This window comes from Aplidium turbinatum, chromosome 4 (assembly GCF_918807975.1).
Source record: "Aplidium turbinatum chromosome 4, kaAplTurb1.1, whole genome shotgun sequence".
In the NCBI taxonomy this organism is placed as follows: domain Eukaryota; kingdom Metazoa; phylum Chordata; class Ascidiacea; order Aplousobranchia; family Polyclinidae; genus Aplidium; species Aplidium turbinatum.
This window is the reverse complement of record NC_137475.1, coordinates 25,074,049-25,088,717: the sequence shown is the minus strand read 5'-3', so window position 1 is coordinate 25,088,717 and position 14,669 is coordinate 25,074,049. Positions and strand designations below refer to the sequence as shown.

The window sequence follows — 14,669 nt, the reverse complement described above, 5'->3', positions numbered from 1 at the left end:
GAAGGAAAAATAAATAGTAAATAAAACAAAGGCAGACCAAGAATGATTTGGACAACAAATATCTCTAATTGAACAATATAAAATTATGGAAGACTGGAAGTGCAGTATGAACAGTTGAACACTGAACAAGCTCATGATCAAGAACAATGGCATAGTGTATCCAACCATCAATATGAGGAAGGAACATAATAATGACGGTGTTAGTTAATTTACTGTTTAAAATTTTCGAATTTAAAAATGGCTGACAGAAATATGTTTCAAATGCTTCAAGCTGAGCTTAATCAGTGATATTGACGACAGTGACAGCGAACAGTCGGTCAGGAGATGACTGTGCCCTTTGTTAGTTCTGATTCGGTGGCAGATGTAGGCCTAGAGATGAGAAAGTTTTTAGTGAAAGAACAAAAGAGGAAGAAGCAGGTGGTTCAGATGAAGAAAGATCAGCACAAGTTGTTGGTGATACAAGAATAAACAGAACGAGAAGGAACTACACGGCAGTCTACAACACTTCAAAGAACTACGATGGAGCAAACACATCAATCGTTCACTTGCAAAGTCAACTAACACACACCCGGAGTAAAACTGATATTCTGCAAGCTTTTCGATTGTACGACTGTACAGTGTACAATGTACATATCTGATAAAGTTCATATATTTATCGTTGTAACTCAGGGGTGCCATGGTTTTTTTAGCCACGGGTCGCATTTTGCTATTAGTGAGTCTTGAACGTTTTCAGTTATACAATCAACTCCACTTAATTGGCCCACGTTTAATCGGATCATTTTTCGCCGGTCCTAAATCTTATTTCATTTTTCTGAGCAATTTTCCTCAGGGGAACATTACTTTTCTCAAATCGACTCCTAGTTAAGCTGGTTTTTGAAAAACACCGCTCACCTCTACCCAGGGTGTAATAAATTGGATGGGCGTAATTGCTGAAGGAAAGGCGGCCGAGAGAAGGGAACTGGCCACCCTACTCTCGTTAGTGCAGAAGGCTTAGTATAATGAGAACCTTACCTTCTCATCTCCCGATGCTTGGGTCAAGTATGGGACTCACCTTTACCTTTTCAATTTGCTCAAATGGACCACCCTCCCACTAAAAATAGGTTTTGTAGTTAAAGTTTTTCCACACGTTCGGCGAGAATACATTTCTTTGAAAAAATAACTATTTTTCCACTCTGCTTGAAATTTCTACACTCACTTGCTAATTTCAGTTTCTTGGATGCTGCCATTTCTAGTAACTCGCATTAAAAGCATTTCTTCGCTTAATTTTGTATAGTAGCGGTAACAGTTGCAAAGCATTGTTTGCATGGCTGGCTCTATCTGTTGTTGAAACTGAAAAGAAGATTCTTGTGCGGGCCAAAAAACAAAATAGACCGCGGCAGCAATCCAGTTTTTTTGGATTAGACACTACTGTTATAGCTCATACAAGCAAACCTGAGCAGGTGTTTGCTGAAAAACGGATATCTAGTAGCCTACAGATGAGAACGAAAATGGGAATCGATAGAACAGAAATACTGGCTTACACCGGCTGGTATTACAGTTGGGGTGATTTGTGGGGAAAAAAATGGAGCTACAATGCCACAGTATCGGTTCATCGCCTTGGACACACTTTGTGTGTTTGATGACAAAGACACATGACCAGCACGGCGAGCCAATGACAACCTTGCATCTATCACTATCAGAGATGACGTTTCTTTTATAACTTGAAGATGTTGCAGGAGTGGCTTCTTTCATCATTAAATTCGGACTTTTCTTTATCCCGAATGGAAATTAGGATGACATTGTATTAATGACGTTTCATAAATGTTTGGCTGCATTCAGTAGCTATATTTTAAAACAAACTCTCTTTTTCAAATATTAAAATGTTTGCCCACCCCTCAAACGGTTGCCTTTGCCCTCCTAAAATTTTCTTTCTAGCCACGCCACTGCTGTCTACCGTTGAAGTGGTTACGTAGAAGACACACCACGCTACACAAGAAGGACATACAGCATGGAAAGCATAGCACTTCACATGGAAAAGCATCATAACCTTCTTTTTTTTCGGTCATTGACCGATTTTTTTAGCAAAATGTCCGAAAAAATATATAGTCAATTCGGTCAAAATGTCCCTTTCGAGATAAAACACGACAACGTTTCTCAGCGAAACTTAATGTTGTAGCTAGTCAGGAAGTGCAAATTTTGGTTTGTATCAGCTACTTGAAAGGAAATATTTTTATCAGAAATAAATAAAAAATGACCGAATTTTTTCAATTCATTTCGGACAAATGACCGAAAAGTCTCAGCGAAAAAAACCCAGACCCTAACATTTACATTACACAGCAATTGTGCAATAGTGATACCATATTATGATATGTTGATGACAAAGGTGACTACCCAGAAAAGTCTAGGCCATAGTAGACTTACCGGGGTGCAGATAGCGTTGTTGCTTTTATCCTTTTCATAACAACTTCGTTCGGAATTTAATCTCCACCGTTCAATCTGATGTATGCACTGGATTGACCGCACTCGCAGCGCTTCTTGCTTTTTCCGTTCATCCTCAAACTTCTCTTCGTTTCTGAATTCCCTACGCTTGTTAGCAATTATCTCCAAGCGATCCAGCAACTTTGTTTGATCACAATTTAAAAGGTCATCCTTTATTTCTGGTTGGACTTCCCGTGGGTTCCAACGATACTACAAATGAAAAAACAGTAGAAAGTCCAACAAGGAACATTTTACGAATTCTACATGATTTGCTGGCAACTTACATTCGCCCATCTGTTGACCTTGCTCTGAGATGCCATGGGTTGAGTCAAACCATAATCATCCACACAAGACAATGGTGGCTTTGTTGTAGTGTCGACCGCATTCAAGCCGTTGAATTGGGCTGAAGAAGGCTTCTAAAGGAAGATTTTATTCTCTAAGCTTGAAACATAAATATGTATTCAATGACATAAAAAATTCGACTTATATTGCAACTTGCTACTTCACGAAAATGCTCATAGAAGCTAACGTGGCTGTTAACTCAGCTGAAAACGAAAAGTATGGACAAAAGACCTTTTATTTATCCACTTGACTCACCTGCACAAAGCCGCGCGAGTCTACTGAATTGTCAATGATAGGGTATCCGGCTGCCTTGGCAGAAGTCACATTGAACACAGTAGGGTCGGCTACAGTGTAACTGGCTTGAAGAGGCTGGTGTGAACCGATCTTGTTATGATTGGAGTGGATGTTCGATTTCAAGGGAGAGTTCTCGTTTATGTGGCTGTAAATAAGTTGTTTATTAATGTGATAAAACAAAAGTTGCACACCTAAAATAACCACACCTGGCAGACGACAAATACCAGAAATCTAAATGCTAGCCGGTCTTCTGGTAACTACTGACAACAGCAAGACTACTTCAAAATCTTTAGAGAGTTGGGAGACCAAAACAGAGATGACCAGAGTTGGTGAAAGAATACATTAGTAGTGAAAGGAATCTGGATAAAATCAACCCCAACAAAGCGTGGTGTAAGGGTTGCAAAATCTGGCAAACCTCTGCTAGCGAGGGCAAACGCGAGGTCTCATCTACCAAAAAAGGGACAAAAAGATGATGATTAAAAGAGTTTCGTCCTGGTAACAACCTCTGCGACAAGTTATTTTGTACTACCTCACAATGCTGATGTTTTCCTGTAGTACACTGAGAGGCTACTATAGAGCAGCAAATCAGTGATGTCATTCAAGCAGTATGGACAACTAAAATTATTTAGCTTTTCGAAATTAGATTAGAATTGTAATTAAAGCTATTCAAGTTTTCACAGTCCAAACAAAATTAGAATTAGTTAGACCAAGTTGTCACATACAGTATATATTTCTACTTGGATAAAAACGCCAAAATGGCAACTCTGAACCAAAGTGTGATTCCACCATCACAACACTGAAACCTGCCTTAGTAGCATTATGGCGCAACCAAATTAATAAATTGAGCTTTTAATGACTTTAATGCATCATCACTAAAGTTGCTTTTTTAGTTGTACCAATTAACAAAAGAAACGTAGAACCAAAATTTCATGGTTGTAGGGTCAATATTTAAGTTACAAAGTCACTTTTTGTGTTTTTAGGTTACTTTTCATTTGTTAGGTCACTTTATTTTGCATACTTTTTTGCCTAATTTCCCTATTTATTTATCTTTTATTGCTACTGGAGAGATGAATTTACATTTTATGTAATGCCAAGACTTTTAATATATCTTGATCCACCACTGTGACATGATATCAGCTAAATTTACATCTAGCTCATTGAAACAATAACCTACCTAAAAGATCCCTACAAATTCTTTAAAGGGCGGGGAAACCCAAATTAACTTTGCGAGTTTTTTGTTTCAGCGTGATGTCATTGTGTACAACATGCGTTTTAGCAATAAAAAAATCCAAATTTTGTTGCCCTCGTCTCGCTAGGGCCGCTTTTGTTTGATACCCGTTTGCGAGGTCTCGTTGCGCATCAAGCTGTGATTCTGTTCGCTGTGACGTCACAAGGTACATATAGTTGTGGCCAAAAGTTTAAGACCAGACTTGATTTATGACGATTTTTGCATTACTTCAAAATACTGCATCAGATATAAGATGATGCAACTGAAACAATATATGATGCAGTATTTTGAAGTAATGCAAAAATCGTCATAAATCAAGTCTGGTCTTAAAGTTTTGGCCACAACTATATGTACCTTGTGACGTCACAGCGAACAGAATCACAGCTTGATGCGCGCGAGACCTCGCAAACGGGTATCAAACAAAAGCGGCCTTAGCGAGACGAGGGAAACAAAATTTAGATTTTTTTTTTTTGCTAAAACGCATGTTGTACACAATGACATCACGCTGAAACAAAAAACTCGCAAAAAGTTAATTTGGGTTTCCCCGCCCTTTAAATAAACAGAAGCCGTCGCTGCATTATCAAGAAATCACCGAATCGGTTTTCTCCGATAAAGCTTATCTGCGAATTGGCCTCTCCGAAACGGGCCATTCCGCTATCTACAGGTGCATTGTTGCATTATGATCACAAATCTGTTTTGGTGTAATTTACTGATGAGGTGAATAAAGCTTCTGCTGCTGGCAAGATTCACAATGATGGACGAAGTGCCTGTCAGAAAGCTACTAATTTCCTATAACTGCACCTGCTAGAAAGCAAGAGCACCTTCATAACGTTATAATTTTTCACAGGACCAATAAAGTTTTTTCACCTCAAAGCTGTGGGCTCCACAGCATCCACCGTCAAAGATTGAGGGGAAGAGGATGAATTTTCACTCCGAGCAAGATCAGTGGTGATGACAGTGAGGTCGGATGATGAACTAGTCATTGGATGCTGGTTATTGAGAAAGGGCAGAGCTTGAAAGTGCTGCTGACCCTTTGGAATGTCAATTAAAGGCTGGGAGTTATTTTCCACCGTACGCACCGTTTCTAGCTTCATATCTTCATAACTTTTAGATAATGAAGAATAATTCGAACGATGGAAGCGGCCGGGTTCAAAACCCTCCCAGGCAAAATCGGAACTCAGTCCAGGAACCTGAAAAGAGTTACAAGGTTTGCATAGCAAACAAATTCATTTCATATACTTTACTAACACTAGCTTTCCAATGAAAAATTTTATTAAACCAGCACGCTAGAACAACCAAATGAAAATGAGACACGCCAAACAAGTACAATGAACCAATGAAAAGAACTACGGTGAACAACAGACATGGTACAAAGCAGTAAAACATATATTGTTTTGATCACTACTTTTATACCTAGGAAACACGGACGTACAACCAGGCCGGTTCATTCCGTTTACTGCAGGACATGGCTACCAAGAAATAAAGTATTACAACAGAAGTACTGTAGTTGATTTATTATCACTCTTCGCAAACCTCACCTCAACATCGTACGTCCTCTCGCTCAAGAGATCGGCTATATCATCATCCACATCAACTTTGGATAGGAGAGATGAAGGAACTGGGTGGTACAAGTGGTGCTTCTCTCGGGGAGTGACCGAAATGCTCGAATCAATACTCTCATTAACATCTGTTGGAAAATGTAAAATTTTAAAAAGATAAGTGGAAAGGCTTACACAAGAGACCACAATAAACGAGGATGTACCATGTGAGAAAACTGGCGCTAAGAAACAAAAAATCAGTAAGACCTTGGCTTGGGTAAGATAAGTAATTGGAAAGTAAAACTATGGTCGGTTACTCTATGTGCAAACTCTATTAATTACACTAGGCAACAAAACCTTTTTGCATTGCCATCGACACTTGCCTTTGGCTAAATTCGGTGTGCTGAATACGAACGTGCAGTTGTTTTTCTTTCTAGAAGCTACAGATTTTTTGCAATTCAAACTTTATCAACAAATTAAGTAGGTATAAAACGTTTTTTTTTGGGGGGGGGGGGGCCCAAGACTCCCTGTTTTGTCACAACCGCTTCAATAAAGGGAGCAAGTCGTTTAGGCGCAGACAGTTAGGCGCCGGTCAAATAAGTGCGCACACTGTGGCGTCTAGATATGCTTTTCCTAGTAAAGTCTGCAGATTGTATCAGCTTGGCAGGTAGGGCAATGCTTTTCACACAAAATGTTGTATTGAACAGAAAAATATGTCATGGCTTCAGTGAGTGAAGCTGTTTAAACCGGCAATGCTTTTCACACAAAATGTTATATTGAACAGAAAAATATATTGTAGTGTAATGCGCATGTTCGGCATTTATTTGTTGTAATGTTAGCCCAGGTTTGCGTCGGCGAAAGCTCTATCAATAAATTGAATAAGTTTCCGAATATGACTGAGTTCACTTTTAGTGAGTCAAATAATAACTACACTAAACATCAGTAAAAAATATGCCGTAGCCTATATCCAAGCGGGGTGGTAGGCTTGAGTGAAGAGTGACTTGGTTTTCCGACAAAACCCCGACTAAGTTTAATAACGAGCAAAGTCGCACCATTATGCTTGCAACTTGTAGCCAGGGCTCATATGCCCTATAGAAATGTATTCATATAGTAGAGCGTTATCTCACACGAACTCACCACACGACCAAGCCATAAATGAAGACATTTATAACACTGAAGATGAAGACAGTATAGTTTTCGAAACGTTTGTTTGCTGAACATGAGTTTGGTATCTACATTTTAGGCTCTTTATTTTTTGATTAGATTAACCAGGCGTTCCAACAATTTTGGCCTAAATATTTTGATAAATAGCCTAAAATAAGATAATAAGTACAGAATGTTTTGCCTTCACAAAGCAGTTACAAAAACAGGTTGATGGATGACAGTTTGCATAAAATGACGCCATCACTCAACTCTAACACAATATAACACATTATGCAAATCAGAGTATGAGCAATTCACTACTGACTGTCCACAATGGTAGAAAACAATGTCAAATTAAGCCCTGTTCAGACAAAATTTTCGTTTGTAGCTGTTGTAGATTTCTTCAGAGTAATCTCGTGCGATGCTGTAGCAGTAATGTGTCAACGTGTTTTTCCATCATCTCCCTTGGTAGAGATGCTCCATGGTCATTAAGCCTTAATGAAATCGCTCACCTTGTTCGGCCCGAGGTTATTGAGGAATTCAGATGATCAAAAATTAAAGAGCCCAAAATGTAGATACTAAACTCATGTTCAGCAAACGTTTACAAAACTATATATGTATACCGTTTTCACCTTCAGTGCTATAAATGTAAGCAATCCCTGATGCAGTATTATATAGTTTTAAATTGATTTCCGGCTGACGTCACAAGATCTAATCAACAAGCTATTATGAGTGAAAAAACGTAAAAGAAGTCAAGTTTTTATGAAATGATAAACAACAGAACTCAAAAGTTTGATGAAGCAAAGTATCGCAACGATAGCGATAACCTACATTTGCAGTTACATACCACGGGAAATATTTGAACATGAATCCAAACCAATCGTGATGTACAGAAAATAAATAACGTGTGAAAGGTCGCAACTACGTAATCATTAATAGAAGTATAGAACGGTGAAGAAGAACATTTTGAACAAATGTCAGTAAGTCTAACTGGCATAAATGTGCTATTTTACGATAAGACTCAGTGAAAAACAAACTTCAAACAACGAGATGGGCATGACAAATCAAAATAAGTGTTATACGATCTATCAGTTTAACAAGTAAATAATAATAATGGTACAGATGCCACGTTCAATTGCGGAGTTTTTTCTTTGATGAATAACATTTCCAAAATTGATTCACGATTGGTTTGGATTCATGTTCAAATATTTCCCGTGGTATGTAACTGCAAATGTAGGTTATCGCTATCGTTGCGATACTCTGCTTCATCAAACTTTTGAGTTCTGTTGTTTATCATTTCATAAAAACTTGACTTCTTTTACGTTTTTTCACTCATAATAGCTTGTTGATTAGTTCTTGTGACGTCAGCCGGAAATCAATTTAAAACTATATAATACTGCATCAGGGATTGCTTACATTTATAGCACTGAAGATAAAGACAGTATAGTTTTCGAAACGTTTGCTGAACATGAGTTTAGTATCTAGTCTACATTTTGGGTTCTTTAATTTTTGATAAGATTAATCAGGTGTTCCAATCATTTTCCTTATTAAGATGACTATTGAGGAAATGGAGTTTGATGCTCATTTTGCGCCCAAGTTCGCGAAAGGCTAATGGCAATGTAATGGCTACAACTTAGTTGCTTTTTTGTTACAAAAGTTTTTTGTAACTGCTGCAACAAAATATAGCTATGTACTATGTAGATTTCTTTTTGCTGTTCATTTTTTTAATCCTCATAACCTACAAGCAAGTAAATCTGAAGTCCATTGAACACACATGCCTTGGTTTTGGCAAAAGACAACTTAGGAAATGCACAAAATATGTACTGAAATCATTCACTATCGTTATTCAGTGACTTTACAAACTGTTTCATCAATCCGAGTTTTGTGCAAAGTGGGAAAAAATACCATCTTATCTATATCTAGGCTTATGACGAAGTCGTACACAATGTTTGGCATGCCTGCCTCCAAAGTTTTACAAATGGGCCACTCTGTATGTGTTTAGTGTTTCTGTTGGTTTTCGTCAAGGAAAAAGCTGACCATTCTGAGGTCTACTAAAGCAATCCAAATGTTCTTGTGACATTTGACTAAGTTGATGATCTCTTTTGTCATCATACGTTTCTCTCGAATATACATAGGCTGCATACATCCCGACTATAGATTTGGAATCAGGGCAAAAAATCTGTCAACAATCAGTTGAAAAGTGTCATGCAGCAAAAATAAATAAAAAATTATTCCCCAGAGTTATATAAAGCCCTTCTGCAAATCTTGAGGCAATCTAAATTATAACCGATTGGCTGATTATTAGCTGTGCAAATGAACACTATATTGACTTGAGATTCTAGCCTCACAACAACAAAACTTTATTCAAAACATTATTACTGAAACAGCATTACCTGGATGGGGGGGTAACTGGAAAGGTTGGACCTCAGTGGTCCACTTTGTCTGCGTTCCATCCCCTGTTCCGTTGATTGTACCTAGCCTGACCTCGGTAGATAGGCCACTCGGTAGATAGGCCAAGCAGTGATTGTTCCTGGGAGAATTAACAAAAATTTAACAAAAGTAATAACATATTTTGTTTCAACTAGGCAGTTTTCGTGATTGATTTTTTTAATAGACCTACTAAAAAAGGGAGACTTTTGACCATCTTGCAGAGTAAAGGCAGTAAGATGATATGGGCAAGCACTGAGGGCAGAAACTTTTTCTCTGTAAGGCATTAATTCCGAAAATGGCTGAGAAGAAACGGGGATAACCAAAAACAAAACACGGAAAAAAACATGTGAAGAATGAAGCAGACAAGGTCGCACTGAAGAAAGATGCAATGAACAGAATGAGATGAAAAACAGGAGTGAAGGCAATTGCTGCAAGGAAACAGTCGGCCACTCCTACCAGCAGGAAAAAACGAATTTGAATGATGATAACAAGTATTTTCAATGAAATAAATAACTGGAAAGGGTAAGATTTAAATAAAACCAACACTGCAATGGTAGTGTCACAGCTGTATAGTGTATATAAAGAGTTCAGAAAACATCCAATATGGGTGATACAGGAATTCAACAGTACACTGATATCAGAATAAGCAACTTGTAGCCGATGCCATTCAATCAGCAGCTACCCTCAACAAGAATAGATTGAAAGAAGTCCCATCACATGTGTGCTATTGTTCGGCACCTATTGCGACTCTTTGTACTGCATTTCAGATGAGTATTGTGAAAACTCACCCTTCAACGTCCTGCAAACGAGATAACTCCTCAGGGTATCTTCGAGGTAGCAATGGAACGTGCGGTATCACGCTAAATGTGGATTTGCTGCTAACGTCACCACAATCACTGAAAGGTGCAGTCTGCAAGATAATGAAGTCAAATTAAATCCTCATCAACGTCATAATGGATGAGGTTTAATGAAAAGTGTTATGTAAGGATTTCTGGAATTTAAAAGAAACACGACTCAACTGCAAATTAGCACAACAAAGCAAATGACGCCAGCTAGTGTTGGGCGATATATCGAATTTTCGATACGATACGATATCTTTTCAATATCGATATTTATTTCAATATCGTTCGATATTTTAACTATTACAGCCCTAACTCGTAACTGCAAACCCCTACAAAAATGTTGCCGAGGCCAAACGGCAAAAGTTGAAATTGCCTCGGCAATTGCTGTGAACGTTTCGGCAATTGCTGTGAAAGTAGCAATAAAGCGAACAACACGATTACGCACGCTGTTGCGGTAATTCACGTTGAATAACTCATGGGGAGGAAAAGTACGTTAATTTTGGGTTGATTTAATGTTAGAGTCAGCACAAATCGATTTAATTTTCCCGGCGGGTGTATTGCGTAACAACAATGCCCAATAAGAATTTTACGTTTGTTTTACATTAATTGGACATCTAGAGACGTTGAATTATCATAAAATAACGTGAATTGCTCAACTAAGTACCGGTAACAAATTAATAGCTCCCTGCGAGAAGATTGCCTCGATTTACGTATGCACTAACATAATTTCGGCACAATTGGGATACTGCGAGCAACACAAAGTCTGTTTGATGAAGAACTAGATGTCAAAATCGGAATCATCAGATGTTGTACCGGAGGATGAGGTTGTCGCGTCATCACTGGAATCGGACACATCAAGAGGCTCATCGCTTGGCTGTAAATCTACACCGTCTTTGCCGTTCGCAATGAAGTGTCCACGTTTTGCGGCTTTCGTGCTTTGATACCCACCCACACGCCTCTTTCGCAGAGCTCCATCGGGTGTTGACTATAAAGAGCAAATCTGTGGCATAACGACTAGGAGCAGGGCCGTAGCCAGACCGCAGAGCAAGGGGGGGCGAACTTTTTTTAGGGAGGGCCAAAAAATTAATTCATTATAATTGTAGCTGTTGCTCGAGAATGTTGGGATTTTGCCAGGGGGGGGCAAAATTTTTTTCGGGGGGGGCAAGACCCCCTGGCCTCCGGCTGGCTACGGGCCTGCCTGGGAGGAATTTATAACCCTAACCTTACAAGCGCTCGTGTGGCCTCGGTATTTTTATTGCCGACGCTAATGCGCCATTCATGCATCTGCGTCGGCAATCATCTCGGCAATTGCCGATATTAATTTCGAAGACTGGGAAACTCTTTTCTTAATTAGAACAAAAATATCGAAAAGTATCGAAATATCGAGTATTTTTTCAAATATCGTATCGTTTTGTTTTTTTCAATATCGCCCAACACTAACGCCAGCTGAACCACAAAGAGTACCAACGTACTTGAAAGCTGGAGGTAGAAGAGAATGGGGAAGCATCAGGATTAAAGCTTCTCTTGGTGACCTCACTGATCAGAGACTTCACATCAGAAAGAGTTGACGTGGGCTCTGAAGTGGCCAAGCAGGATGAGATCCTGGAAAAACTGCGGTAAATATATTGAGGAGGTGCTTTGTTCAAGAAGAATACAGACACCTATTCAAGCGATAATGTTTTTTCCGCAAGGAGGTAGTTCATATCAATGTGTGATTAAAAATCAAATACATATATATAGTTGATATGATAATTTTAATTGCTTAGGTAGAGACTGCACAGTTATGGTTAGTGAATCGCAATTGCTCGCTGTTTTAGTAAGTACTCAGCTTTGTGCTAACTGCCAAGAACGCTTCCTTCTACAGAAGCTCAGCTAAACTTGGTGCTGTGCAGACAATAGTTGACTTTTTGTACACATGTTATAAATAGATCGTTAGCAAACAAGTACGCAACTATCAAACTAGAATATTGTGATCTGTGGGATCGATGATCATTGCATGTTTATTAATACACTACATTATTTGCGACCCGTTTGGGGTTGTGACCCATAGTTTGGGAAGCCCTGTGCTAAGCTAATGTAGCTGAAAGTGAACATTCTCAGAGTAACAAGTTTTGAAGTGAAAAGTTAGCTTTAGACAAAATTTTGATAGATTTTCTTTTTTCTATGTCATTAATCGTTCTACATTCTTATGTATTTAACTGCAGTCTTAATGTTTTGTAATAGCTATTCATCAATGATTTTTTTTAAGTCGTTTAACACTTTTGTAATTCTATACTTTTGTTTTCAAGAATAATTTAATGCTTATTCTATAGTAATCACAATAGTATGTTATCACTTGATTTGTTTGGTGCAGATTTTATACTGATGAAGCCACACTTGCGTGGCAAAAGCTTCGTAATAAACTTGAATAATGACAGTTTAGTGTGATACTCTCTACTTTTTTTGATAAGTTGTCTGTTTATCATTTTTTATGAAGAATTTGAAGATATCAACCTCACAACCCTGTTTCGAATTAGTTGCCTTTTGAAAAGATAGTGAGAGGATCAGAGATCTTCCTCTCCTTATTTGAAGTCCAGATGTGGGAGGGGGTGACGAAGCGAAATATGCAAATATGACGCAGTTTACATAAATGACACAGGACATAGTTTTGCGTATCTGATGTTGAGATTGTGCTGTTTAGAGATACAGCTTATAGATAGTGCTATGATACACTACACATAGGTGTCGATTACGTAGGGGCAGGGGACGGCGCCCTTTCTCGGGTCTGAGACAGAGAGGTTTTTGTTAATATTAATTGAAAAAGCATTACAATTTTGTCAGAAACCTGCCGGTTGTGTGCTATTTACGCAAATGCACATTGCACAAGCTACTATCATCTAAAAAGTCAGCTTCGTCAAATGTCTTATAGCAAATGTGGTGAGTCGAAGCGAGTGCTTTGGCAATTTCAGCTCGTCTATTTAATGTTGAATCTTCTTCGTCGTATGAGCTGTTCTTCCGGACTATATGTTTGGGCATGATGTCATCAGCCACTCGACAGTCTCGTCATCCAGAGCCTTCAGTCCAAGCGTTCCAAAATAACGCACAACGATTGCAAAAAATGTTTGTAAAATTCGGTTAAGCGACTGATTGTGAACAAAGAAATGGCAAGATCAAGCAACTATGGTTTAATTTTTGGAATATGCGCTTGGCTTGAGCGTACCGTACGATTGTTTGGCACTATCCACTCTGTTCACATGAAATGACAGTCACGCCAAGCTACGGGAGATTTAAATGATCGGATTTAAGAACTTGCAAGTCACCTTTGATCTCGAAACTTTTAGGAAGAATTTTTTTACTTAAAGTTGTAACAAGTTGTAACAACAAATTTAAATTTATGAGAACATTTTGCAGAAATCTATGACAACTAAAATTTGAAAATGCACTTCAACTGTGAAAATTCAAAACCTAAATTCTGCTCTCACGGAATCTAGGTCACGCTTCCCTACAAATGCCACTATCATGGAATTTAGCTCACCACATTTGTATTTCTGAAGCGATATAACTGTGTAACCGGCTTTGCTTTCACAACTCTCACGATAGGCTATTACTCATAAAAAGGCATTACCGTTATGCAATAAGCAGAGAATTGAAAAATGCTCACACTCAGAGACAGACTTTAAAAGAGAACAGACCGAACGACTCAAAAAGGATAAGGTAAAATTCACGACTGGAGAATGTCGCTTTTCTGACACCGGTCGATAAAACTAAATTGGTTAGAGACAGAATAAGTACTTTTCAATTTCCCGAATACGAACTTGTAAGTTTGATTAATAATAAATGTATTTAATATTACATTTAACTTGTTTAATTTTTGTAGGTAGCCTAACCATACCCCTAGACCAGAGGTTCTTAAACTGGGGTCTGTGGACCCCCAAGGGGTACGCGGACTAGTTTTAGGGGGTCCATGAAGGCCCAATGAAAATCTTAGTGTATTATTTTAAAAATGGAATAAATTTTTCAAAAGAAAAGAAATTAAGTTCAAACAACGCTGATGATTTCTAGTTTGGCGTTTCCAGATAATTGTTATTGCATTGTAGGGCGTAGGCCCACCGTTTTTTGTTACGTACGTTTATTACGTCACTTTCCACATGGTTGTTTTTGCCGCTATCTGAACATTGCAAAATTTTATCACTTGCAGCTAAGCTAGACGCCAGCTAGGCTAGGTAAGATTGTGAAAGGTTTATGCTAACCCTTTTTTGGTAGAGCCATGGCTGCTGTGTCTCTTTTGCGACTACATATTTATGTGAGTCAGGATTTTCATCCTTGGTAACTATCAAAACAAAGAGTCGAAACCGGTTGGATGCAAAGGATGACATGCGTGTTGCCCTATCAAAGACGAAGCCACAATTTCACGTT

The 14,669-nt window shown here is 38.5% G+C and overlaps 1 protein-coding gene across 3 annotated transcripts in view; it reads right to left on the bottom strand.

Moving 5' to 3' along the window:
* The window catches only part of LOC145768459 (uncharacterized), a 56,288-nt gene that overhangs the window by 19,663 nt on the left and 21,956 nt on the right, over positions 1-14,669 (bottom strand). For 2 of the 3 annotated variants that reach the window (XM_082579953.1, XM_082579954.1), the window contains exons 8-15: positions 11,747-11,885; positions 10,221-10,342; positions 9,396-9,532; positions 5,860-6,008; positions 5,189-5,511; positions 3,055-3,238; positions 2,742-2,873; positions 2,401-2,667 (exon numbers count right to left, since the gene is read on the bottom strand). In XM_082579953.1, the coding sequence (XP_082436079.1) occupies positions 2,401-2,667; positions 2,742-2,873; positions 3,055-3,238; positions 5,189-5,511; positions 5,860-6,008; positions 9,396-9,532; positions 10,221-10,342; positions 11,747-11,885 (1,453 nt within the window). The remainder of the gene's footprint in view (positions 1-2,400; positions 2,668-2,741; positions 2,874-3,054; positions 3,239-5,188; positions 5,512-5,859; positions 6,009-9,395; positions 9,533-10,220; positions 10,343-11,746; positions 11,886-14,669) is intronic. The other variant, XM_082579955.1, reaches the window with a different exon arrangement.